This window comes from Mandrillus leucophaeus, unplaced genomic scaffold, assembly GCF_000951045.1.
Source record: "Mandrillus leucophaeus isolate KB7577 unplaced genomic scaffold, Mleu.le_1.0 Scaffold22, whole genome shotgun sequence".
Taxonomy (NCBI): Eukaryota; Metazoa; Chordata; class Mammalia; order Primates; family Cercopithecidae; genus Mandrillus; species Mandrillus leucophaeus.
In genome coordinates, this window is record NW_012102254.1 from 6,212,487 (window position 1) to 6,237,133 (window position 24,647).

The 24,647-nt window shown below is 43.7% G+C and overlaps 1 protein-coding gene across 4 annotated transcripts; it reads right to left on the reverse strand.

Moving 5' to 3' along the window:
* Positions 1-545: 545 nt before the first annotated feature.
* ZKSCAN7 (zinc finger with KRAB and SCAN domains 7) lies at positions 546-24,525 on the reverse strand. 4 transcript variants are annotated; one of them, XM_011981126.1, is made up of 6 exons: positions 23,706-24,525; positions 21,759-22,299; positions 13,961-14,129; positions 11,596-11,666; positions 11,167-11,293; positions 546-1,057 (listed from the first exon to the last, which is right to left on the reverse strand). In XM_011981126.1, exons 2-6 carry the CDS (start codon positions 22,179-22,181, stop codon positions 1,008-1,010), a joined length of 840 nt encoding a protein of 279 aa, XP_011836516.1. In that variant the 5' UTR covers positions 22,182-22,299; positions 23,706-24,525; the 3' UTR covers positions 546-1,007. The 4 variants fall into 4 exon arrangements, with proteins under 4 accessions (XP_011836516.1, XP_011836515.1, XP_011836517.1 ...); XM_011981125.1 differs by lacking the exon at positions 21,759-22,299 and adding an exon at positions 8,958-9,698 and having other exon boundaries at positions 565-1,057; positions 23,743-24,525; XM_011981127.1 differs by having other exon boundaries at positions 565-1,057; positions 23,743-24,525.
* Positions 24,526-24,647: the final 122 nt, after the last annotated feature.

A 24,647-nucleotide genomic window follows, 5' to 3' on the forward strand; every position in this document is an offset into this window, starting at 1 on the left:
GCCATTCTAACATAAACCTTGCATGAGTTTTGCTCTTTGACTTATATTTTTAGTTTGCATTGGCTGTCCTGTTGAGAACGGTCTGAAGGTGGGTAAGAGTAGAAGCAGGGAAATTAAGAGGCCATTACAATATTCCAGATGAGGAATGATAGTGGCTTGGACAGGCTTAGAAGTGATGGAGGTAGGGAGAAATGGTTCTGCATATATTTTGAAGGCATGGCCTGCATGATTTGCTAATAAATTGAATGTTCGTTACTGATGACTCCATGGTTATTGATCTGAGCAACTAGCATGGGATGGTCTTTTAGAAATGGAGTAGCTTGAAAGGAACAGGTTTAGGGAGAGGGATTAGTAGTTTTGTTTTAGATGTGTTAAGGTAAAGATGCCAATTAAACATCCAAGAGGAAATGCCAAACAAGCAGTTGGAATAGGAGTCTGGAGTTCCGTGAAGAGACCACAGCTAAAGATGTAAATTTGGAAGTTGTCAGGACAGGATGAGACAATCTAGGGAATGATTTATCTAAGAAGGAGTCTGAGAATCAAGCTTTTGAGGTACTTCATCAATTGACAAATATTTAATATTTAATATTGTTGAATACTTAAAGTATACCAGGAGCTTTCTTCTCCATTGGCTCATGTAGGTGGCACAACTCCGCCACATTGTATACAGATTGAAAAAGAGATTCGGATATAAGTCCTCCACAAGTTCACACCCTCAGTTGATGTGGGATGTAGAACTCAGGACACTGTGCTGAAGAGCACAAGACTATTGCCACTACATCAAGAAACTTAAAAAGAATAGGCTGGGTGTGGTGACTCACGCCTGTAATCCCACCGCTTTGGGAGGCCAAGGCGGGTGGATCACCTGAGGTCAGGAGTTCTAGACCAGCCTGGCCAACATGGTGAAACCTTGTCTCTACTAAAAAATACAAAAATTAGCTGGGCCTGGTGGCAGGTGCCTGTAATCCCAGCTACTCGGGAGCCTGAGGCAGGAGAATCACTTGAACTCAGGAGCCGGAGATTGAAGTAAGCCAAGATCGCGCCATTGTACTCCAGCCTGGGTGACAAGAGCAAAACTCAGTCATACACACACACACACACACACGCACGCATGTGCACACACACAAGAATATTCATGTACATTAAGGGAACTCTGATCTTTAACTTACTTATTCTTCCCTTTCACCTACTCTTTGGGTGGGTGGGACCATTCATTCTGATTCAAGCTGCTAACCCCACATCTGGTCCCAGGGAGGAATGATTACTCCCAAAATTCTAGTCCAGTCATTCTCAAATTTTAGAGAACATAAGGGTCACTAGAATATATGTTAAAAATAGATTCCAGCCTGCCTGTATCCAGCTTCTATTGCTCTTATCCACAAGCATACTTTTTCCTACAAAAATCTATTCATTCAGTCAAGTATAATGTCACTGCTCAGAAATCAGGGTATTTTTTGTGTGTCATAATTGCCTAAATACTCAACAATTTCCATCTTTATTATGACATCTATCTGCCAAAGAAATTCTAACTCATTTGGGTAAATGAAATAAACATCTAGCTGATCAGGCCTTTTTAAGTTTGTGGACTGCGCCATTTAAGCGGAAAAAACATTGTGATTTTAGTCAGTTGACAATTCTTAACCAGGTATAATTTCAGAAATACCCATAGGCCAGAAAGGTGGGCCATCATACATTGCTCTATTGTGTTTTCACGTAAAGCACCCACACTCACATACCTTAAAAGGGAGTCTGCATCTGACCCTACTTGGCATCCACCTGGGTAAAGTGACCCTGTGCATATATTAGTGGAGGACTGTTATGGTTTGGTGAATAATAAATCTAAAATGTCCTATCCTGGATCAAGTACTAGCACCACTAGGTGTTTCTTGAGCCAACTGTAATTATAACACCTTCCTGTACCCAACTGTGGCAAATTCTACTGGTCCCCATCAGGGCAGAACATGACCTGATGTTAGGGATAGGGGATTTACTTTCAATTTTTTTATACTGCCACCATGTGCATATTCACAATGGACAAATTCACAATCTGTCCCTAACCCCTAGAGGTTTTCAGGAATGCTTGCTTTGTAGTACTCCAGAAAAAGGTCAACACCTTGACAGAACTGTCTCTGAACATGGGACAGTACTCAATCACTTGTTAACATCCACCATCTCTTGACCTTTCCTACTGGATTCAGAAGCTGAATGACCAGGGCTGGAGTTTATGACAAGGGTTTGGCTGTAGAATATTTTCATTGCATGTTTAAGAGATAAGCGAGTAAGTATACCACTCCTAGCACCTTTACCATGTCTCACCACCTAAACTGTCTCCTGGGTTTGAATTCTGTTTGACTAAAAAAAAGATATATTAAATTGGAAGTTCTGTAACACTGTTTACTGATACCCTTTTTCGTGGGTTCCCTCATGTACCAGAAACTATGTGTTGTATAACAAAACTTTTCCACTTCAGGAATATTTTTCAGAAATATGTGCAAAATATGGAAGGTCATGATGAATGATTTCTTGACCTCTAAAAACCAAAAATTTCTCTAACCCATATGATTTATCTGATGTCAAACAAAGTCTCTTGTGTATGATGTTTGCTACAACTGAATGGTTTTTCACATATCTTAAGAATAGGTTATCTGGGCTGGGCATGGTGGCTCACACCTGTAATCCCAGCACTTTGGGAGACCAAAGCAGGAGGGTTGCTTAAGGCCAGGGGTTCAAGTCTAGTCTAGGCAACATAGTAAGACTCCTGTCTCTATAAAAAATTTTAAAAATTAGCCAGGTGTGGTGATATGTGCCTGTAGTCCTAACTACTCAGGAGGCTGAGGTGCAAAGATCCCTTGAACCTAGGAAGTTGAGGTTGCAATAAGCCATGATCACACCACTGCACTCCAGTCTGGGTGAGAGTGAGACCCTGTCACTTAAAAAAAAAAAAAGATTTTGTTTCCAATGTGGAGTAATGACTTGTGACTGAAGGGTTTTCCACATTCAGTTCTTTCACAACCATGCTATTTCCAATGAGACAGAGAACTTGGAAGGAGGCTCCGCTGGATAACTAGCCTGAAGGCTGAGCCAAAAAGAAAGCTAGATATAAATGCTGGCCCTGAGTGAAAAATTTTCAACCAGCTTAGCAAAATGTGAAGCTGCTTTTCTACTGCTGAAGTGCATAGTTACGTAAATTTACAACTAGCCTTCTAGCTTCAGATCTAAAGGGACAGTTTTAACAGCACCTACTTGGAATATAAAAGGATATCCACTTTCCCTATTTGCAGACAAATATTAGGACTGCATTCATCATTCACTAATGAGGAAAAAGCAAATGCATGTGAAGGCAATGTAAAGCCTCGGCAACTTAAGGCAGTAAAAGAACATATGAAAAAAATTCAAGAAAAATGAAATTCAAAAAGAGAAACAAAATGCACTGCCTTCAGTAATCCTGAAAGTAAAAAAACAAACAAACAAATAAACAAAACTGAAAGGAAACCAAAATGTAAAACATTATACAGTTGGCCCCCTGTATTTGTGGGTTCTGCATCCACATATTCTGAGGATATGGAGGGCTGACTGTAAGGGAGCATCTGAGGGCTTCAATATCCGAGGTAGGGGCATCCTGGAACCAATTCCCTGTGGATACGGAGGAATGACTATATATGGAAAAGGAGGTCTAATTACATATACAGAACAGAGGAAAATAATCTTACAGAATACTAGGTGTAACTTTATGCCAATGTTTGACAGAATAGTAAATATGATTTCCAGATATATATTAGAAAAATTTACACAGTAGAAAACCTGAAGAACAAAACCATTGAAAAAATCTGCAAGGATGCTAAAATAAGTCCCTCTACCCTGACACATCCAAACACCAGTAAAAAAACGTATGTATATATGACGTGTCATTTCTAGCTAGCCTTCAAGGAATAACTGCTATATTACACACACTCTTCCAGAGTAATAAAAGAAAAAAAACTTCCAAATTCATTTTGCACAGCCAGCAAAACATTGGCACATTGAATCTACTTCTGAACTTAAAAAAAAAAAAAAAAAAGGCCAGGCGCAGTGGCTCACGCTGGTAATCCCAGCACTTTGTGAGGCCGAGGTGGTTGGATAACCTAAGGTTGGGAATTCGAGACCAGCCTGACCAACATGGAGAAACCCTGTCTCTACTAAAAATACAAAACTAGCCTGGCATGATGGCACATGCCTGTAATCCCAGCTACTCAGGAGGCTGAGGCAGGAGAATCGCTTGAACTTTGGAGGTGGAGGTTGCAGTGAGCCAAGATCACGCCATTGCACTCCAGCCTGGGCAACAAGAGCGAAACTCTGTCTCAAAATAAACAAACAAACAAATAAATAAATAAATAAATAAATAAATAAATAGCTTTATCCCAGGAATTCAAGAAAATTCAATTATTTGGGAACTTTTAGATTTTTATAACTTGATAGAACTTAGCAACTATTCCTAATAAAACTTTAATATAATATTTATTACAGTATATACTAGGTGTCAAGCACTGTTTTAAGTACCTTACACATACTAATTTAATCCTTGCAACCCTATGAAGTAGCTCCACTTTATAGATGGAAGAGCTGAGACACAAGGAAGCTAGGTGATTTTCCCACAGTTACACACCTAACAAAGTGGTGGACATGCAGATTTTTTTTTAAGACAGGGTCTCACTCTATTGCCTAGGCTGGATTGCAGTGGTGCAATGATAGCTCACTGGAGCCATGACCTCCCAGGCTCGGGCAATACTCCTGCCTCAGCCTCCTGAGTAACTAGGACTAAAGGCATGCACCAATACACCCAATTAATTTTTTTTATTTATTTAGGGACAGGGTCTTGACGTGTTGCCCAGGCTGGTCTCAAACTCCTGACCTCAAGTGATCCTCCTGCCTTCACCTCCCAAAGCACTGGGATTACAGGTGCGAACCACCACACCTGACTGGATCCAGAATTTGAACCTAGGTTGCTGGGCACAAACACATGGTTTTATTTTTTTCTTTTGAGATGAAGTCTTGCTCTTGTCACCCAGGCTAGAGTACAATGGTGCGATCTTGGCTTACTGCAGTCTCCGCCTCCCAGGTTCAAGCAATTCTCCTCCCTCAGCCTCCCAAGTAGCTGGGATTACAGGTGCCTGCCACAACGCCCAGCTAATTTTTGTATTTTTAATACAGACAGGGTTTTGCCATGTTGGCCAGGCTGGTCTCGAACTCCTGACCTCAAGTGATCTGCCCGCCTCAGCCTCCCAAAGTGCTGGGATTACAGGCACATGCCACCGTGCCCAACCCAAACCTGTATTGTTAACCACTATATTACCCTGCTTCCTCTAGAAATAAGATTAGAAGGAAACTTCCTAAATGCAACAGAATATTTATCAATATCCAACAATGACTGCAAATGAAAATGTGAAATACTAAAAACATCCCTCCTGAGATTTAAGAACAAGACATAGAAGACCTGTTATCTACTACTCAACATTTCTGGAAGTTCTTGCTAATGCACAACGTAAGTGGCATAAGATTGAAAATAAGGCCAGCTCATACCTGTAATCTTAGCACTTTGGTAGGCCAAGACAGGCAGATCACTTGAGCCCAGGAGTTCAAGACCAGCCTGGGCAACATGGTGAAAACCCATCTCTACCAAAAATACCAAAAGATTAGCTGGGCATGGTGGCATGTGCCTGTAGTCCCAGCTGCTTGGGAGGCTGAAGTGGGAGAATCACCTGAGCCTGGAAAGTTGAGGCTGCAGTGAGCCATGATCACAGCACTGTATTCCAGCCTGGGCAAGGAAGTGAGACCCTGTCTCCAAGAAAAAAAAAGAAAATTTAAAGCTAAAGGAGCCATTAATTTATTATATACCTAGAAAATGAAACCAAAAAATAATTAAAACTAAAAATAATTCAGCAACATAACCATCCAGATTAAAATTTTTAAAATTAAAGTTTATACTAGCAATAACCAATGTAATTTGAGGTATGGCTTTCAAATGCAGCCAATTTTCCTCCATCCAAAAGCCTGAGGCTTTTAAGGATGTCAAGGCAATGTTTAATGACAACTACACCACATTGGTGTAGTATTCCCTATATCTACTCTTTTTTTTCCCTACTATTCCCACTTTAGTTATGAATAGTGCAGGTTCCCAACCTCTAAAGTGTTAGTGTGGTAGGCGATGAGCAGACAAGAATCAGAAGGTAAAACTGCAACATCCAATAAGAAGGATCATTCTATTGAAGACTTAACCAGAAATGTCCAGCTCAGGGTGGAGGGCTGGACCTATGTTCTCATATAGGGTTGGGCTTGTCCCTGGGATCTGGGAGCTTCCAAACTAAAACAATGAAAAAGTCCTATCTGCATATCTTCTAAAGGAAAACGGAAACACATACTAAACATATCGTTGAAAACAAATCTAAAATATATATTCATAAGTGGCAAATTTTCAGTTCTGTCCTGGGTTCAATGTTTTCAGGACTCCTATTCTTTCTAAACTTGCCTGAGATATCGCCCTAGAATCACATCTAATCTTATTTTCTTATGCCTCAACTCCACTCTTTCTTCTTTGTTAAAACATACACCACACCTCAAAAAATCTCCCTTCCAGATTATATAACTCACATGGTTCCTCTAGCCTCCTCCTCTACTCTGTCACACTGTGGATCCTGTAAACCTGCTAAATTTAGGGGATGGAAAGAGAAGGCGGTGGACACCAGAGGGAAAGGTCCCCCAGATTGGGACATATTGCAAGGGTGGAAGGGAAAAGTTGTTCAAGCTCATGAACTGACATGTGATGGCAGAAGAAGAGAAAATCTTCTGAGATTTCTTTTCTTATGTCTTTGGGGAATGAAAGATGGTCCAGAAGACAATTATGATAATTAAAGGTACAGCTCTCATCTTTAAATTAAGATGGCAGTTGTAGGTAGATAGGACTAGTTGATAAGGAAAACAGATTACTGTGAATCTATTATCTTGCCACAAGTCTAGTCATAGTGAATTCCAAGCATCAGGGAATGTGGCTAGCTGGATTTTCAATCACCTATACCACTGCTATGAAAGTCAAGTCTTCTGTGCAGTAAATTTTGACACAGTTCTTAATCTGTTGATTTAGGAAGCAGGGTACAGTTAGCAAATTCAGAACTAGACTCAGCACGGAGGGAAAGTCCATATCAGTGGGATATGATTGCCCAACCCAATACCTAGATACACACACATTCACACACACACACACTCTCTCTCTCTTTCACATACACACACACACACACACACACACAAATCCATTTGCATTTTGAGGATGAAGTAACAGTAGTAAGACTTCGAGGAGTATATGCAAAAGATATCAGTAAGATCTAGGTATGTGATATTCTATGAAGAGATGGACTTCCATCTTTACAATCAGCTGGTCCAGCTGGGGAGGGGAGAAAGATCGTGCAAACTTTAAGGATAATTCAATGTGACAGTTGAGATTTTAAAAATTATTTATTTAACAACTGGTATGTACAAAATACTATCTATATGGGAAAGAAATACCTACCTGACCTCAAAGAGCCTACAATAAGTTGGTATAGAAGTATACAGACGTGCAAAATTTACAAGGCAATTTAACAACAGTTACATATTGTAGCACCAGTGAATTCAAAGCACTGAGGTCAAATCAAGAGAAGTTGAAGAAAAATAAAAAAGTACTTGAAGAAGAAACTATTTCAGAGATGAGACGGATTTCAAAAATTGTGAGGGACAAAGATTAGCAAACAGAATAAAATGTTTTCTAGATAGGGAATGAAATTGATGAAAGGCTATAGATTAAAGTTTAAAGAGTAGATGGGGAGGGCCATAGCCAAGAGGCAGAAAGGCATGAATCAACCTTGTTGAATGACTTTGTATAAATGGTGAAATGTAGGAAGTAGAATAGAATAGAGAAGATATTATCTCTGTCTTTGAAAAGTGTGGAGTCTGATTATGAGATGCATAACTAAGAAATGAAATAGATTTTAAAAGTTAAAATTTAAAAGTAAAGAAATAAAAGGAAATCTACAATTAAATGACATGTGTAGTCCTTACCTTCCTTATAATGGGTAAGAACTGAAATAAGTTACTCCTACTCTCCCACCTTATTGATCCAAGGAAAAGCAAGTAGGAAATGGTCCACTGTGACTATTGGCTCTGGGAAACCACTAAGAGCATCCTTCTTATAAAGAAAGCTTAACTCAAAGGTCCTTGCTCTCTGTCTCAGAGAATCATACCTTAAGAAACTGACCAAGCCAGACCTGAGGGCTTCTCTCCAGTGTGAGTTCGCTGGTGGTGATTAAAAGTTGAACGCTGACTAAAGGCTTTCCCACATTCACTACATTCATAAGGTTTCTCTCCAGTGTGGACTCTCTGGTGCACAATAAGCTGTGAGCTGTCACTAAAAGCTTTCCCACAATCATTGCATTTATAGGGTTTTTCCCCAGTATGGGTTCTCTGATGTACCATAAGGCTGGAGCTATAACTGAAGACCTTCCCACACTCATGACATTCATAGGGTTTCTCACCAGTGTGAATTCTCTGGTGTATAATAAGATGTGAGTTTTGATTGAAGGATTTTCCACACTCATTGCATTTATAGGGCTTCTCACCTGTGTGAAGTCTCTGGTGCCGAATAAGACATTTACTCAGACCGAATGCCTTACCACACTCGCTACATTCAAAAGGTTTTTCTCCAGTATGAATTCGCTCATGCTCAACGAGTTGCGAGTTCTGATTGAAGGCTTTCCCACATTCACTACATTTGTACGGCTTTTCGCCAGTGTGGAGGCTCTGATGTCGAATAAGACATTTACTCCGACTGAAGGCTTTGCCACATTCACTACACTCATAAGGCTTCTCTCCAGTGTGGGTTCTCTGATGGTCAATGAGATTTCTATTGGAACAGAAAGCTCTCCCACACTCATCACACTTATAAGGTTTCTTACCAGTGTGCAGGACCTGATGTCGAACAAGACTTTTACTTCGAATGAATGCCTCTCCACACTCATTGCATTCATAAGGTTTCTCCCCAGTATGGGTTCTCTGGTGGTCAATGAGTCGGGAACTCTGAGTAAAGGCTTTTGCACATTCATTACATTTATAGGGTTTCTCCCCATTATGGAGTCTCTGATGTTGAATGAGATGGGAGCTGTGCCTATACGCCTTTCCACACTCACTGCATTCATAGGGTTTTTCCCCTGTGTGGGTTCTGAGATGAACAATGAGCTGGGAGGTTTGCCTGAAGGTCTTCCCACACTCATTACACTCATAGGGTTTCTCTCCAGTGTGGATTCTCTGATGGCCAATAAGGTGAGAACTCCGATTGAAAGTTTTGCCACATTCATCACATCGATAGGATTTCTGTCCCTTTAAAACTCCTTCATGTTCAGCAGGACTGGAGGACAGATGTGGATGTTCCCCAACTTCCTTATATTTGTCGTATCTGTCTTTTGTGGACTTTTTCTTATCTTCATCTGTTATTTCCAAGAAATCACTTTCTAGCTTGCTCCCTTCTTCATCTGAGGTTTGTCCTTCTAACTCTTTGGAAGTATCTTCACAAACATCTCCAGTCTCTGCTCCCCCAGGGACCATCCCAAAGAGTCCCCCTGATGTCTTGTTAGATGACTCTGATCCTTTAAAAATTTCCTGCTTTGGAGTCAACTCTGAACCCTTCATCATGTTCTCACCTGCCGCCAAAAGAAAGAAGACAACAACTTTTACCTATTTCTTATCCTGTTTAAGAAACAGAATCATTAACAGATAACGTACCTGAAAAAAAGTCACATTATGGTTAAGAAATGAGATGACACATTGAGAACAAGAGCAAAATGGGAAATATTAATAGCTCATTTTCCCCCTAGGAATAGAAAAACAAGAAAGGGGAAGATGGTCAGTGAAGATGGGTGGAAAAAAGATACTAAGCCAGCACAACCAAGTCAGAAGGGTCATTGGAAAGCAAAAAACTGGATTGCAAAGCATGCTGTGATCTTACAGAAGTTACTCTCGTGCTGTGTCGCCTTAGTAAAGTGATGAACTCTAAGATCCCTTCCAAACATAACATTGCATGGTTCCATTGTTATCAGAAAACATGTTGGGAGAGAGGAGGCTGGCAAATACCTCAAGCCAAACGTAAGAAAGAGACAGGGAAAAAAATGAGAGTGAATTGACTGGAAATTTCTATTATGGAGGTATGATAAGAAAAGTGTACAAAAAGAACAGATCTTATATGATAAACTCATCAACCAAAGGATCTGCCTTTCCAAGAAGCCCTTTCAGGAAACTGCTCTGCCCCAGTGTTTGCAGAGAGGGATGCTTAGGCAACCACGCTTTGTGCCAAGTGACCCTGAGCATCCCATGATGGGCCACAGGTGATTGGACCGGCACCAGGTACTAGACTCAATGGCAGCTTATCTGTAGGTTAGGCTTCAGCCTCTGCTGTGGCCTGGGCCAAAGCTCTGCCCAAATGAGATGATGGGTAATGGCTATAGCAATGGAAGTCCATCTCTGAGGAAATTTGGAACTGGAGGTAGGGCAAAATTAAGGTACTTATGAGTAGCAGTGGAAGCTGAAGTGGTGCATGGAGAGAAGCCAAGCCATTGAGAGATACAGCAAGCAACAAGTATAAAAGAACAGAAAGTACAATTAGAAAAGAGCCATGAAAAGGACAAAAGATTCACAGCGAAGAAAATGGGCAGCAGGAGGAGGACAAGCAGAGAGAAAACAGATACACTGTGAGCAGCTGCATTACATTCACACTGGAACATGGGCATCAACATGCATTTGCTTTTGCTGTTCAGGCTCCCAGGGTCAAGGCCCTGCTTTCCACAGTCTGGTCTAGCTGATCTGTTTCTTCCAGGTTCTCATTCCTTTAAGCCTATGACTCACAGCTCCTTATTTAACAATAACTTGAGTGGCTCTCTTCCTTACAGCTAAGAAGTCCTACCTAAATCACACTGTATCAATTCATAATGAGGTGAAGAGAATGCTGATCATTGTTGAATCTCAGTGATGAATGCAAACAGGGTCCCTATATTATTCACTCTAGTTTATCTATGTTTGGAAATTTTCATAGTAAAAAGTTTAAAGAGACAAGGAATATAGAAAAGAGAATGTGCAGCATGCAGACTCTAAGTGACTAGGAAACAGAATCATTACCCAAGGAGGCCATGCTACGGTCATTTTCCGGCATCATGTTCCACTGCAGGGCTCTCTGACTGAGTGCGGGACATTTCCATTTCTTCTGAGTATAGTCCACACACAGGTCCTCATATGCCACAGTATCCTGGAATGACAAGCTTCAATTGCTCAGGAACATTCACAGCCTGAGGGGCAGAGTCATCAGGGGTACAGAGGGCACAGGGTATGGGGTCTTCTTGGGCAAAAGCATGGGAGAGAGGAGCTGAGATGACACCCCAAAAGGACAAGTCCAGCGCAAGATAGAGTCCATTACCTCCAGGGGAAGCAATGAGGCAGGAGAGCCACAGGAACAGTCTTAGATGGGGCAGAGTCCTGGGGGTGAGACCTCTAGCCATTCCTGGACCAGACTAATGGGGACGTGGTAAAAACACAAAGAACCAAGCTCACCTGGGGCCTGACCATCCGAAGTCCTGAGTTCCCCACTTGAGGAAGGGTAGGAACTGGAGAAGCACATTGAGCTGAGGGAGGAAAGAAAGCTATGAGTGGGACAAGCCCTGCTTCCGGCTCCCATAAGATCTATATTCCCAATAAGTGGATTCAAGAGAACCCAGGCACCTCCACACACACTGACTCTTAACCTCTTCCATAAGGCATTATCCCAAGAGTGCTGTGAATTTTCCCTGGACGGCACAGTACAAGATCCCGTATCAAGCTGAGAACTGGGTGTTCCTCCAAGCCCTCACTCTCATCAACCTTTTTCAAGGAAGCTATTCTGGCCACACTCTCTCTCCCATGGCTTCCCTAGCACCAGCCAGCCCTGATTTTCCCCTCACAGTTGTGGTTCCTCATGCCCTGGTTCCTCTTCCTGCTCCTGCCCTCTCATTATAGACCCCTTAAAACTCAGGGCCCAGTGCTTCCTTGTTCTTTCCGTCAGCAATCTGACCAACTCTCATTGCTTTAATACCGCTCTCACAATTCTTACTTCTCTCCTAGACCCCTACCACATGCCTCCTGTTGCCTATGGGACATTTCACTTGGGGGTCCTGCAACATCTTAAGTTCAGTGTCTAGAATGGATGGATGTTCTAGGCTAAGGTGGGAGGCTGGCTTGAGGCTAGGAGTTCAAGACCAGCATGGGCAACATAAGGAGACCTCTTTTTCTTCCTTCACTCTTCTCTTCCCTTCCTTCACTCTTCCCTTCCCTTCCCCTTCTCTTTTCTTTTCCTTTCCTCTTTCTTTCTCTCTTTCTTTCAATTTCCTTCCTTCCTTCCTTCCTTCCTTCCTTCCTTCCTTCCTTCCTTCCTTCCTTCCTTTCCTTCCTTTCTTTCTTTCTCTCTCTCTCTCTCTCTCTCTCTCTCTTTTGAGACAGAGTCTCACTCTGCTGGAGTGCAGTGGCATGATCATGGGTCACTGAAACCTCTGCCTCCCAGGTTCAAGCAATTCTTATGCCTCAGCCACTGGAGTAGCTGGGATTACGAGTACCTGCCACCACACCTGGCTAATTTTTGTATTTTTAGTAGGAAGGGATTCATCATGTTGGCCAGGCTGGTCTCAAACTCCTGACCTCAAGTGATCCACCTGCCTTAGCCACCCGAAGTGCTGGGATTACAGGTGTGTGTGCCACTGCTCCCAGCAGGAGATCCCATTTCTATACAAAGTTAAAAAAAAAAAAGAAGCTGGTCATGGTGGCATGCCTGTAGTTCTAAGAGGCCATGGTGGGAGGATTTCTTGAGCCCAGGAGTTCAAGGCTACAGTGAGCTATTATGATTGTGCCATTGCACTCCAGTCTGGGTGACAGTGCGAGACCCTATCTGTCTTAAAAGAATAAATAAATAACATTAAATAAATAAATAAAATGTTCTTATCACCTTTCTTTCAGATTTCTCTATTTCTCCAATGATTCCATCATTGGCCAAAACAGTCTAATTCCCCTGCCTCTCCTTTCAAACTCAAGTTCCATGGATGTTTCCATGATAACATTTTTCATATTTATCCTTGCCCATTCCTCTCTTTGCACTTCAGGCATTAATTGCCTCACATCTATTCTACTGCACCAGCCTTTAACTAAAGTTCCTTCCCCTTCAATCCATAATGCTCACCTGTGTCAGAGTAATCCTCCTGAAATACTATTTCTAACACATTATCCTCTGACTCCCAAAATATTCCTGCCTCAATCTCAAGGTCCCGTACAAACAAGACCCAGGTTCCCAAATACAGTCTTCCCTAACTCCAGCTCAATTAGGGCTCAAGGAATCCCCAGCTTAGGGTCCTTGTATCTTCTAATGGCATGCCCACTACTTTATTCTCCCCTTCAAAATTCTTCCACATTTTTACTGCCCAATACACTGCTACCTCCTTCATGAAGCATCCCTTACCAGTTGCAGCCCACAATGATCTTGCTTTTTACCCGGCGATCACTTTTTCCAAGGCCCACATTGCTCATTTGTGACAGGATCAAATGCTTGAGGACAGATATCATTCACATGCATCTTATGAGGTTGCCTCTTCTTACACATGACTAACTTGTCCTACCACCTAGAGAGCAAGCTCTTTGAAATCAGTGACAATAGATGTACTACATCCCTCTGGTCTCTGACAGTGCCTTTCCTATGATATGTCCTTGATGAAAACTTACTAACTACATGAATGATTAGAGAATAAGCAAAAGGAACAAACAGGGTCACTAGGGAAGGAGAACATACAGCAGGGCAATGAGGGATTCCATGAAGTAGGAGATGGGCAGATAAAGGAAAAGAGACTCCACAGGAGAGAAGGGAGGCATGACTTAAGGCCAAAACTGGGGAGATAAGTACCGAAGCCCCCATTGGGGAGGTGGTGTGTCCCTGGGTCATAAGGAGGCGCCTGGTGGGCTCCAGGGGCTGAGCCCCCACTGAGGGGTGACGTAGGAGGGGATTCCTTTGTTGCACCCAGAGCTGCTGTGTCCTCCAAATGCATTTTCTGTTTCTGTGCTGGGGCTGAAACCTAAAGACAGGGAAATACAATTGGGTTCAAAAGAGCATCCTTGAAGGTACTGAACCCAAAACCTCTAAGCAGCCCCCTCCAGAAAGAAAGCCAGGGAAAAGAACAGCCAGAGTGTCCTTCCAGCCCCACCACTACAGCCTACTGGGGGGAAAAAGCTGACAGCAGAATCTAAAGTTTGCAATTCTACTTGCCATCCCTCTGTTGACCCTCTTGGTAGGAGCTTGAGGACCAGATTCTATAACCATTTCCACTCTGTGTCAGGTCTTCAGACACATATTTTCTTATGAAGAACCATTTAAAAAGGGAGCCAGGAGAGCAATTCAGTACATTCTCTAGGGTCTTAGCTGACAGAAAAGAACAATCAGAAGTACAAAGGATAGGCTGGGCGCAGTGGCTCACATCTGTAATCCCAACACTTTGGGAGGCCAAGGTGGGTGGATCACCTGAGGTCAGGAGCTCGAGACCAGCCTGGCCAACATGGTGAAATCCTGTCTCTACTAAAAGTACAAAAAAATTAGCCGGGCATAGTGGCATGCAGCTGTAGTCCCAGCTACTTGGGAGGCTGAGGCAGGAGAATCACTTGAACCTGGGAGGCGGAGGTTGCAGTGAGCCAAGATCAGATCAGATCAGATCAGCGTGAGACTCTGTCTCAAAAAAACAAACCAAAACAAAAACAAACCAAACAAACAAAAAAGGAAGTACGAAAGATGTAAAAAAAGATAAGTATGTGTATGTGCATGAGCACAAATAATGCTACTGACACTAACAGCTGAAGCAATACCCAGAACAGTGGCTGGCAAACCTGGAGAGCTTTTCCAATTTCTCTGAGCAAAAGTGTCTCCTCTTCAGAGAAGCTTTCCCTGAGCACACTGACAAAGCAGGGATAGTCAGACTCAATTAACCAATTATAATTTCTAGATTGCATGTATTAATCTTTAAGTAATCTTACTTAGGTCTTTATTGTCTATGTTTCCCCAACAGAGTGTAAGTTTTTTGAGGGTAAGAACTTTTGTCTTGATCACTAGCTCCAAAACAACACATAGCCCTACAATGGTGCTTGATTAATATCTGCTGACTGACTTCCTCTTGATATTTTCCTAAGACTTTAAGGTTATCTGCAAACTCCGTTTTCAATATGTACTACCTCTCCCCAATAATTTATATTTAAAAAGGCAAATAAGATCAGACACACTAACCGGTAGAAACCTTGAGAATACCTCAGAACATAGACATTTTATTTCTAACCCTTGCTTATTGTCATCAAACCGACTCCTCACAATCTCATGGTTACTCCTTTTAACAGCATGTAGGGCAGAAAAACCTAACCTATTATCTAAATAAGGCACACTTTAAAGTTCACTTGCTCTGGTATGTACACAGCACACCATAAGGTAAAAATAAGTTCTTCAATAAACCACACAGGATTCGCCCTATTAGGCTGTATCTGCTGAGATGTTAAGGGACTCTCTCCTTTAATATATACCTCACCAGTGTAGTGGTAGGACCAGCAGGTTCCCTGGATTCTGTAGTTCCCAAGCTTTCCCACTGAAACGTTCTTTGAAACTGAAAGACTCTCTAAAATGGGAGTCACAGCTCTTCAGTACAGGAGCTTTGGGTATTGGCATAAGATAGAACTTACTGCATTGTGATAATTCAACTTTGTAATTCACTAATAATTTAATCCTGGTAAAGTTCCTGTTCATTATCTAGGACTTCTATATGGTTTGGATTTGTGTCCCTGCCCAAATCTCATGTTGAATTGGAGGAGGGGCCTGGTGGGAGGTGACTGGATTATGGTGGTGGCGGGGGTGGGGGGGAGAGGGGGACAGATTTCCCCCTTGCTGTTCTTGTAATAGTGAGTTCTCATGAGATCTGATTGTTTAAAAGTGTGTGGCACTTTCCTCTGTGTGCTCTCTCTTTCCTGTCACAATGTGAAGAGGGTCCTTGCTTCCCCTTCACCTTCCACTATGATTTTAAGTTTCCTGAGGCCTCCCAGTCACGCTTTCTGTTAAGTCTGCAGAACTGTGAGTCGATTAAACCTCTTTTCTTCATAAATTACCTAGTCTCAGGTAGTTCTTTACAGCAGTGTGAAAATGGACTAACGCAGAAAATTGGTACCAGGAAAGTGGGGCACTGCTATAAAGATACCTGAAAATATGGAAGCAACTTTGGAACTGGGTAACAGGCAGAGGTTGGAACAGTCTGGAGGGCTGAAAAGAAGACAGGAAGATGTGGGAAAGTTTGGAACTTCCTAGAGACTTGTTGAATGGTTTTGACTAAAATGCTGACGGTGATACGGATAATGAAATCCAAGCTGAGGTGGTCTCAGATGGAGATGAGAAACGTATTGGGAACTGGAACAAAGGTCATTCTTGCTCTCCTTTAACAAAGAGACTGGCAGTATTTTGCCCCTGCTCTAGAGATCTGTGGAACTTTGAACTTGAGAGAGATGATTCAGGGTATCTGGCAGAAGAAATTTCTAAGCAGCAAAGCATTCAAGAAGTGACCTGGCTGTTTCTAAAAGTGTCCACTCATATTTGTGAACAAAGAGATCTGAAACTGTAACTTACATTTAAAAGGGAAGCAAAGCATAAAAATTTGGAAAATTTGCAGCCCGGCCATGTGGTAGAAAAGAAACACCCATTTTCTGAGGAGAAATTCAAGCCTGCTGCAGAAATTTAAGTAAAGAGGAATCAAATTTTAATGGCCAAGACAATGGGGAAAGTGTCTTCAGGGCATTTTAGAGACATTCACGGCAGTCCCTCCCATCACAGACCTGGAGGTCTAGGCGAAAACAGTGGTTTCATGGGCCAGGCTCAGGGTCTAGCTGCTCTGTGTAGCCTCAGGACATGGTCCCCTGTGTCCCAGCCACTCAGCTCCAGCTGTGACTAAAAGAGGCCAAGGTATAGCTCAGGCTGTGGCTTCAGAGGGTGCAAGCTCCAAGCCTTGGCAGCTTTCACGTGTTGTTGGGCCTGCAGGTGTGGAGAAGGCAAGAGTTGAGGTTTGGGAACCTCCTCCTAGATTTCAGAGCAGGTATGGAAACACCTGGATGTCCAGCCAGAAGTCTGCTGCAGGGGTGGAACTCTCATGGAGAACTTCTACTAAGGCAGTATGAAGGGGAAATGTAAGGTTAGAGCCCCCATACAGTCCCACTGAGGCATGCCCTAGTGGAGCTGTGAGAAGACAGCCACCATCCTCCAGACCCCAGAATGGTAAATCCACAAACAGCTTGCACCATGTGCCTGGAAAAGGTGCAGGCACTTAATGTAGTTGGTGAATGCAGCCATGGGGGCTACACCATGCAGAGCCACAAGGGCTAGTACGCCCAAGGCCTTGGGAACCGATCTCTTGCATCAGCATGCCCCGGATGTGAGACATGGAGTCAAAAGTGATTATTTTGGAGCTTTAAGACTTAATGACTACCTTGCTCAGTTTTGGACTTGCATGGGACAGGTAGCCCCTTTGTTTTGGCCAATTTCTCCCATTTGGAATGGGAGCATTTACCCAATGCCTATATCCCCATTGCATCTGGGAAATAACTAACTAGTTTTTGATTTTACAGGCTAAGAGGTGGAAGGGACTTACCTTGTCTCAGATAAGACTTTGGACTGTGAACTTTTGAGTTAATGCTGAAATGAGTTAAGTCCGGGGGACTGTTGAGAAGGGGTAATTGTATTTTTCAATGTGAGAAGAATGTGAGACTTGGGAGGGGCCAGGGGCAGAATAATAATGGTTTAGATTTGTGTTCCTACCCAAATCTCACATCGAATTGGAGAAGGGGCCTGGTGGGAGATGACTGGATCATGGGGTGGATTTCCCCTTGCTGTTCTTGTGAGTTCTCATGAGATCTGATCATTTAAAAGTATGTGTCACTTCCCCCTGCATTCTCTTCTGCCACAGTGTGAAGAAGGTCCTTGCTTCCTTTTTGCCTTCTGCCATGATTGTAAGTTTCCTGAGACCTCCCGGTCATGCTTCCTGTTAAGCCTGTGGAACTGTGGGCCAATTAAACCTCTTTTCTTCTTAATTATTCAGTTTCAGGTAGTTCTTTATAGCAGTGTGAAAACAGACTAATACAGAATCATAGGTTTCCTTTCCTTGAAAACATGAAAAACTCATTCTAATACAGCATTCCACAGCAAGACCCTAGAGAAAAGCTGTTGGCTTAGAAACTAGGGAGATGGAAAATCCTGGTCCTCACATTTGATGGTAATCAGAAACAACCACATTTCAGCTAAATCTTTTGGGCAAGGGAATGCTTACTACAGGTGCTCACTTCACTTGTCAAGTGGAGATAATGATTACTGCACTGCCTGTTTTGTAACCCTGGCAGGAGATGAAAAAAGATACAGGAAACAGGCCAGGCACGGTGGCTTACACCTGTAATCCCAACACTTTGGGAGGCCGAGGCGGGAGGATCACAAGGTCAGGAGATCGAGACCATTCTGGCTAACACAGTGAAACCCTGTCACTATTAAAACTACAAAAAATTAGCTGGACGTGGTGGTGGACACCTGTAGTCCCAGCATACTCCTGCTGAGGCAGGAGAAAGGTGTGAACACAGGAGGCGGAGCTTGCAGTGAGCTGAGATCGTGCCACTGCACTCCAGCCTGGGCGACAGAGTAAGACTCTGTCTCAAACAAAAAAAAAAAAAAAAAGAAAAAGAAAAAGAAAATACAGGAAACAAAAAAATTCTGCAAGTTGCATGACTCTGCAGCCCAGTAGGGATCACTGTACAACCCTTTCCCAGCCACAATGTGCACACATGTACATGCTCCTTCTGCAGCAATAAAGTGGCTTGCTCCTGATAAGCAAAATGACTCCAATTTACTTGGACCCTCCTTTATCTCCTCTTGGCAAACTTCCATGGAAAAGCTTTGTTTATTCATTTAGCCATTCTGTAAACATTTTCTGAACCCCTACTGATGAAAGACAGTACTACCCTTATGTCTTCATGTCAGAAAACAACACTGACAGTAGTGGGAGAGTAAGAAATGGACTCCAGAGACCCTACTCCCAGGCTGGAGCCATGAGCATTCAGCTGCCTCACCTGTCAACTGTTAGTCATGTTCTTGGGTTGCGACTCAACAGTCACCCTTTTCTGAGGCTAGCTGGATAAAGCACTAGAACTTTTAATGGAGGAAGCATTCACTTCTTAAGCAAAACCAAGCAAGAAATAGGGAAATTTTCCTTCTGCCACCCTCACTAAATGTTTCTCTAAATATGTCTTCAGCCACCTGTCACTGACATGGCTGGCTCAGCTGCTCTCTAGACCCTTGTGACAGCTGATTTACTCATATGTGCTTACTTATTTACACAAAGAAAATGACGGTTGATAATGACAAATGTGTACTGCTGATAATCCTGGAAAAATGTCTAGCCCCAGGATCCTGATCAACTAGAACTGATTCCCTAGTGATATGTAATCATTTTTTAAAAAGCATTGACTAGGCTGGGTGTGGTGGCTCACACCTGTAATTCCAGCACTTTGGGAGGATGAGGCAGGTGGCTCTCTTTAGTTCAGGAGTTCAAGATCAGCCTGGACAACATAGTGAAACCCCATCTCTACTAAAAATACAAAAATTAGCCAGGTGTGGTGGCTCACACCTATGATCCCAGCTACTAAGGAAGCTGAGGTAGGAGGATCACTTGAGCCCAGGAGGCACAGGTTGCATTGAGCCAAGATTGTGCCACCACACTCCAGTCTGGGCAATAGGGTGAGATTATCTCAGGAAAAAAAAGCATTGAATAAAATGATATATTGGGAACTTGGGAAATTTTCTGTACTGTTTTCCCCTGATAAAGTACAAACGGATAAAGTAGAGGGGACCTCTAGTCTACCCTGCTTCTATTATAGGGGAACAATTTAAAACTCATTAGGAAGAACTAGCTTATCCACGGTGTGATGATCTTTTGATGTGTCAACTTGGTACTAATCAAACATCAATACAGGTGTTGCTGTACACTATTTTAAAAATGTGATTAAAGTACATAATAAGCTTACTTTAAGTAAGGGAGATTATACTAGATAATTAATGAATGCATGAGCCTGATTCAATCAGTTGTAAGCCCTTAAAAGCAGAGCTAAAAGTTCCATGAAGAAGAAATTCCAGGCCAGGTGTGGTAGCTCATGTCTGTAATCCCAGTGCTTTGGGAAGCCAAGGCAAGAAGATTTGAAGCCAGGAATTCAAGAACAAGCCTGGGCAACATACCAAGACCGCATGTCTACAAAAATAATAATAATAATAATTAGCCTGGTGTGATGGCACATGACTGTGGTACCAGCTACTTAGGAGGCTAAGGTGGGAGGATCACTTGAGCCGGGAGGCTAAGCTTGCAGTGAACCATGTTCATGCCACTGCATTCTGGCCTAGGCAACAGAGCAAGACTCTGTCTCAAAAAAAAAAAAAAAAACCAGAGGAAGAAGAAAGGAGACAAAAGAGGAAAGGACAAAGAAGAAAGAAGAAACTCCACCTGTGCACTGTAGCTTCAGCTTGTGCCACTGTTTTGGGCAGCCCTTGTCGATGGCCTGCCTATGTGTTTCAGACTTGCCTGGCCAGCCTCACAATTACATAAGCCACTTACTAGCAATAAATCTCTTTTTTTTTTTTTTGAGATGAAGTCTCGGTTTGTCACCCAGGCTGGAGTGTAGTGGCGTGATCTTGGCTTACTGCAACCTCTGCCTCCTGGCTTCAAGTGATTCTCTTGCCTCAGCCTCCCCAGTAGCTGAGATTACAGGTACATGCCACCATACCTAGCAAATTTTTGTACTGTTAGAGACTGGGCTTTGCCATGTTGGCCAGGCTGGTCTCAAACTCCTGACCCCCTTCGGCCTCCCAAAGTGCCGGGATTACAGGCATGAGCTACTGTGCCCAGTCAGCAATAAATCTCTTTACACATGCACGTGCACACACACACACACACACACACACACACCTCTCTCCTACTCATTCTACCTCTCTCACTGAACCCTGACTGAAACACATGATCACAGAGCTAGATGGCATTATGGTCCTAGAAACCAGATTTTCCAATGTGTCTTACTGCTCACTCTTCCCAACTATCCCTCTAGTTTAAATTACCTTGCCATTACATTTGCGAGAACTCCAGGAAATAGGGAAAACTTAAATTAGATTTAAAGATGCAAAAAGATCCCAGTTAGGTTTGGAGAGCTAGCAAAAGGAATAAATAATTACAAGGCCCCAAAATGTCACCTTTCAAGGAATCAAAGAGGCAGGAAAATAGAAAATTGACTCTGAGAAGTCCAAGGAAGTGAGCAAACAGAAGGTCTCAAATGAAGGCCTGTATTATCAGCATACCCAAAAGTCTGCCTTCCCCTGATCACCCTATTCTAACCAGCATGAAGATCCCCTGCCGGCCAGGAGTACCATGCAAATCCCCAGGATGAAGCTAGGCTCAGAACACAGGATCTTACAAGGTGAATCACACAGCTTAGCTGGGATGTGCATTTGTATTTATGGCTTGGAGCACAAAACTGTTTTCCCTCTATCCACAGGACAAGTTCAGGAACCCTTAAGGCAAACTGGCCTAGGGCCTGGCCTAGGGCCCATGCCTAGGCTAACCCAAGCATTAGAGAAGCATCAGGCCGCCATTCTAAACCCAACTGCTCACCTCCTCTGGTCCACTGAGGTGTCTCTGGAAATCCTCCACCACAGCCACAGCCTCCTCACCACTCTCAGGGTGATGCAGCTGCACCCAGGTACGGAGCTCCCCAGGGAGGATGCTCAGGAACTGCTCGAGCACCAGCAGCTCCAGGATCTGCTCCTTGGTGTGCACCTCTGGCATGAGCCACCAGTGGCAGAGCTCCCGGAGCCGGCTCAACGCTTCCTGTGGCCCAGACATCTCGTGGTAACATAATTGCCTGAAGTGTAGCCGGAAGATTTCGCAGACAGGAGGATGGTTCTTTTGGAGACTGCTGCCCTGCCCCCAGCTCTGGTTCGCTGGCTCCTGCTTCACAGTCAGGCGCCCCTCCTGCTTCTGGAAAGCAGTACTCCTGGGGATGAGGCCTAAATTTCCCCTGCCTGAAGTGGTCATTGTGACCCCAAAGAGAAGCTTGTTCCAGCTGCAATTGGTCCGATTAAAATGATGGTCTATAGTTCAGGTCTCAGGAGCTGTTTTTCAGGGTTGGAGAAAAGGGTGATGGTAGTGTTGCCTACAGAAACAAGAGTGAAATCAGAGTTCTTGGAATATTCAGCCCCAGGCTGATGACAATCCTCCACTGAGTTAAAAAACAAAGTTCCAGGAAAAAAGAACACAACTGGGCATTCTCGCTAAGCATCTCTCCAAATGATGCCCTTCTTAAAGTTTCAGTGGCTCCCATTACCTACAGGACAAAATCTAAAGGTCTATGCCTCGCATTCACAGCCCTTCACCACCTGGCCTTACCACTTCACAACCAGCCACAACCCCAACCACTCACCCCAAGTACCCATGCAAGAAAGACAGCAATGGTCTCCAATGTGGGAAATGCAGGATACCTCAAAGGGTGCAAGAGAAAATACTAAGTTATTTAACTCCTATTTAATGTATGTTTTATAATGTGCATTACAATTTGTATAGTAGTACTCATGTTTAAATTACAAATAAACCAATGTAGGGAGTAGGTGATCAAACCTCTTCTGATAGAAATGCAAAATAAAGAAACTTTGGAACTAGAGCTCTAGAGACACAGCTAGAAGCCACACATACTCTTTCTTTGAATTTTTCTTCTTCAACTTTTGACAAACTTGTCTGTCAAGATCATGAACAAAGGCAATTTTTTCTTGGTTTTTCTGATTGCCCCATCAGGAAGAGTGCTGGTAGCTTCCCTTTGTGTACCTCTCACTATAACCCTTTAACTGGTTTATGCCCAACTCACCACTCTCATCCTCCAAACTGCTGGATGGCCACCAAAGGAAAGGAACCAAATGGAATCAGAAAATACCAGACCTTTTTTTACTCAATGCACCTCCCCTAGAAAGCCTTCCTGACCACGCTAGGCTTAGACGGGTGGTTATCATCTCAGCGATCCCAAACTACCTTTTTCATTCAAACCTCTAGTAGAGCACGTCTCACACTGTAATCGTTTGTGGTTTACACGACTGTCTCCCCTGCTTTCTGGGAGGATACAAAGGGCAGAACTAACTTCCAGTCATCTTTGTCCACGTGTGTACATGGCACACATAATTGGGAAACGAATGAATATGATACATTTAACTGATACTGAAGTGGAGGAAAACTTTGAACGTTTGAAAATCAGCACCTTATTGGTAACTAGGGCATCTGTGCTGTGCTTCCAAATCACCAAGCGTCCCAGATCCCCCTCTCAATCTCTTTAAAAAGACAAAGAAGGACTTTAAAATAATCTGTAAACTCTGCTCTAAGATCCCACATGTGTAGAAAGTTCAGGCCATTCTCCTACTTCCCATAGTGTTCCGAATGCTCAGCACTTTAAAATCTCAATTGGATTTTTGCATTTCCAAGTCACGCTCCACGTTTGCGATTCTGAGCTTGGGTCTGACCCAAATCTGACGGTTCATACAGTTGCCCACTGCAAGAGCTGGGAAAACAGCGATCTACCTTTCGTGTTACACCAGGCTTCAGCAGCGCCGCTCACCTGGCCACGTCTGCCCTGTTCATCGCTGTACCCGCAGATACCCGGCTCCGTGCCACGCACGAATGGTCTGGGGTATGGGACAAAGAAGCGGCTCCACATTGGGCGGCTTCTGAGAGTCACGGGGACCGTGCCGCCTGCTGCCGCGAAGAAGCGCGGTCCGGGCCAGCGTCGGCCACCCGAGCTCCGGCCGCGCCTCCCTCCGCGCCCCGGCCCACTCGCAGTGGCACTCAGCACCGAAGCCGGACACCTCTACTGCCCGTTAAAGCAAAAACAATGGCCGAGCCGGAAGCGAAAGAGGCCTCGACTTCCGCCCCCTCCGGGATCCCGGAAGTCTCCGCGAAGGTGGGCGCGCGCGTCCCCGCACCCGGGAGAGCTGGCAGGGCTTTCTTCTCGGCTGTGCCCGGCCACCTGCTGCGGGCGGGGGCGGGGTCTCGCGAGGGCTCAGGTCACTCACATCCCGCTCTCAGGACATAGTCGGAGAATCCAGACGCGTCCCAGCTCTACCCCCTCTTCTCCAGGTGTCCTTGGGAAAGATACCCAACCTCCAAGCCTGTTTTCTCATCTGAAAAAATGCAGAGCATAATGCGTACCTCACAGGGCTGGGAGCACCAAACGAGGTAACAGACACTATACAGCAAAAGGCCTGGCATATCCTGAGCAGTCAGTTATACCATGTGTGATGCCCAATCTGAAGTCTCAGTGAAGGGAGCAGCAAGCATCTCCCATCTTAAAAATGAAGAAGCATGTCTAGAAATTGTGATATTTTGGCCCATAAATGTGGTTAATATTTCCTAAGACAGCACCAGTATTCTGGTGTCCATGTAGAGGTTCCTAGGGAGACCAAGGAGCAGATAAATTGAGAAGGTGTGGGGACAGTTTGTAACCTAGGAGGCAGTTGTCTAGCC